Here is a 3,471-nt window from a genome sequence, read left to right on the forward strand (position 1 = left end):
TTGTTGAATGCAGCTACTTGGAATGAAGAAAAGTGTATCCTTTCATGAAGATTATCCAATGCTAGTTTACAACTATCCCCCAGAAATTGAGAGTAATGACAACGTGGAGGACGATATTGATGATGCCGAAGAGTTTTGCTGGAAAATAGACTACGAAAACTATGCAGGTATGATTTGGGAAACTTAGGTTATGTAGATACTTAACCCATACGTCTGTTAGCCCCCTATGTCAAACAGTAGAAGATGTAAGTTAGCTTACTAGTCTCGTTGTATCTTGTATTGCAGATTGGGACATAGAAAGAGAAGTGGAAGAGTGTTTTAAACCACTAGTTTCAACTCATCAGGAAATTAGGATGTATCCAGTTACAGATGACATCCTCCAAGGTTAGTCCTTGTCTAGGCCTAATCTTCTTGCTTCTGTGTGTTTACTGATATTGTTATTTCTATTAAAACTACTTTCTCTTCCTTTTTTTTTGGGGGGGGGAGGTGAGGACAAGTTAGGGTATGAATATTTTGAGAGGGTTATCTCGTGGAAGGTCAAATTAATGGTACGGTTAATATTACCCCCAAGTTATCAACACTGTATTTCAACATTTACTATTGCCATTCATCCTACATTATTTAACACTCAGTGTTAGAGACAATGAGACCAAATTTGGGGGATTGGGTGGGATATAGATGGGTGACACGGTTTCTTATGTTCAAGTCAGAATAACTTACTCCAAGAAGGAGCTCAATCTGTTAGCCCCCCCCCCAAAAAAAAAACGTTTTAGTGAGAAAAAACTCTCCTCTAAAAGATGCAGAATTTAGGGGTTTGCTTGACTGTGTTTCTCTTTCACAAAATAGTAAAGGTGTTATTGTTCAGGCTGGTACCTCATTTAGCACATATAAGCTTCATTTAGCCTTCCTTAGCCATCTCTGTTGACAGAACTCACGAAAACAATGGAGGTCTTTTATTATAGGTGGATAATGGCTGGTAGGTCTTTTATGATAGATGGTTAGTGACTGGTATGTCTTTTATTATAGATGTATAGTGTATAGAATTATAGATGTATAGAAAACAGCTGTATAACGCTGAGGAATTCGATCTTATATTGCACAACATACGTGGCCACTAACTTATAACTTGGAAACTAGAGCAAATCCCTAGTTGAGATATCGAATATTGCAAGGAGTTGAAATCTCTATTCAGAATTAAAAAAAACAACAACATAGTATTGGAAAGCTGTGTTTTAGTTTATAATGTTTTTAACAATGTTGCCAAGGTTTGTTTATCCTGTTACTGTGAAGTCAGATCTGTGATTTCAATAGTTGTAATATTTTTTTTTGTCTTGTTCTGTTACATAACACATTTTATGCTCATGATTTTTTGAAGTAGGAAACTAATGTTCTGAATAGCAGCGATTTCAATTTTGATTGAACGGCAAATAATTACTAGTGTTACAGTGATATGATCAGATTGATAGATTATGCTGTAAATGTTTTATTTAAGTTTTTTACAAGTGTTTTTTATGTACTTGTAAATATTTACTATACAAAAGCTCAACATCCATTGCTTACAGATGTACCAAAGATTGCAACAGAAAAATTCGTTCAGGATTTTGTTGGAGAAAACAAGAATTTGGTGAGAGAAGGCAATCCTTGTTTTAAAGAAAGTTTGTCTTATAGTAACAGAAAGAATAAGGATGTCCTTAGTGAGGGTTTCTTTATTTCCTGTAAACCTGGCAGCCAGTATTCTAACGAAGAAAACAGAAACCAGTTTTATAGATCAGGTGCAGATACCTCGGGTTCTGTAGCTTTGTCATATATAGAAGATGAATCATCATCTCTCATGTCACAAGAGGAAGATTGCAGATGTGACGAATCACGAGTTGTGACTGAAGCCTATAATTCAGCAATAATGACAGTTCATGGCCTGGAATTTGATAGTCATCATCTAAGTTATGATCACATGCCAGGATATCTAAAGAACAGTGTGTGCGAGGAATCCCAGTCAGGGGTTAGTTACGACTTTCAACCATTATCAAACCTCCTCACTATACCAGACGAGTTGCCTAATTTTGTAGATGCAAAAAGTTTCGATGATACAAATATCTTCAAACCACTAACTTCCAATGATGCATATTTTGAATGTTGTTCCTTACAACAATTCAAAGAGCCAATTCAGAATATTGGTAAAGGACATTGTTTCATGGAGGAGAACTTTAGTGAAAATAGGGAAATTGGAGTTGAGAGACTAAAAAAAGAATCTGACCTGTACTCTCCTAATAATGAGTTGTTTCCTTCAGACTTTCATTTTGAAATTGCTGACAGTGACCAAGAGGACTTTTTTAAATGTGATTTACAGGAACTCCATGAAAATTGTAAAGAACCTGAGTCTCCTTTGGATGAAGTCAGACAGTCATTTACAGAAGGAAATATCGAGATTAATTATAAAGAGCCAGAAGATGGCATGAAATTGATGAAAGACAGGAATATTCAGAGCCAACATGAGGAGCCAGAATATAGTGCTGAATCACTGACAGAAAGAAACATTCAAAGCCAACATGAGGAGCCAGAAGCTGGTGCTGAATCACTGACAGAAAGAAACAGTCAAAGCCAACATGAGGAGCCAGAAGCTGGTGCTGAATCACTGACAGAAAGAAACAATCAAAGCCAACATGAGGAGCCAGAAGCTGGTGCTGAATCACTGACAGAAAGAAACATTCAAAGCCAACACGAGGAGCCAAAAGCTGATGCTGAATCACTGACAGAAAGAAACGTTCAAAGCCAACACGAGGAGCCAGAAGCTGGTGCTGAATCACTGACAGAAAGAAACAGTCAAAGCCAACACGAGGAGCCAGAATATGGTGCTGAATCACTGACAGAAAGAAACAGTCAAAGCCAGCATGAGGATCCCGAATGTAGTGCTGAATCATTGACAGAAAGAAACAGTCAAAGCCTGCAAGATGATTCAAAATGTGGCACCGAGTCCCTAACAGACAGAAACATTCAGATCCAGCAAACCATTCAAGGGGAACTTGAAGAATTAGAAAACAATGAATGTTACCAACTTAAAGAATTAAAAAATCTTCCACATTTTATGGCAAACAAATACTGTGAAGTGAAGAGTACTGATGTGTCTGTTCACTCGGAGAATGTTGGTGTTGAAGGAGACAGTGACCCTGCTAGTGTGAGAAGTACTGATGAGTCTGTTCACTCGGAGAATGTTGTTGTTGTTGAAGGAGACAGTGACCCTGCTACTGTGAGAAGTACTGATGAGTCTGTTCACTCGGAGAATGTTGGTGTTGAAGGAGACAGTGACCCTGCTGGTGTGAGAAGTACTGATGAGTCTGTTCACTCGGAGAATGTTGTTGTTGTTGAAGGAGACAGTTACCCTGCTGGTGTGAGAAGTACTGATGAGTCTGTTCACTCGGAGAATGTTGTTGTTGTTGAAGGAGACAGTTACCCTGCTGGTGTGAGAAGTACTGA

At 38.1% G+C, this 3,471-nt stretch overlaps 1 protein-coding gene across 1 annotated transcript in view; it reads left to right on the forward strand.

Annotated features, from left to right (window-relative positions):
* LOC111089522 overlaps window positions 1-3,471 on the forward strand; it is a 12,463-nt gene that overhangs the window by 7,321 nt on the left and 1,671 nt on the right. The window contains exons 4-6 of the mRNA XM_022402172.1: window positions 14-167; window positions 286-384; window positions 1,563-3,437. Coding sequence (XP_022257880.1) covers window positions 14-167; window positions 286-384; window positions 1,563-3,437 — 2,128 coding nt within the window. The remainder of the gene's footprint in view (window positions 1-13; window positions 168-285; window positions 385-1,562; window positions 3,438-3,471) is intronic.

Source organism: Limulus polyphemus, unplaced genomic scaffold (genome assembly GCF_000517525.1).
Source record: "Limulus polyphemus unplaced genomic scaffold, Limulus_polyphemus-2.1.2 Scaffold6501, whole genome shotgun sequence".
Taxonomy (NCBI): Eukaryota; Metazoa; Arthropoda; class Merostomata; order Xiphosura; family Limulidae; genus Limulus; species Limulus polyphemus.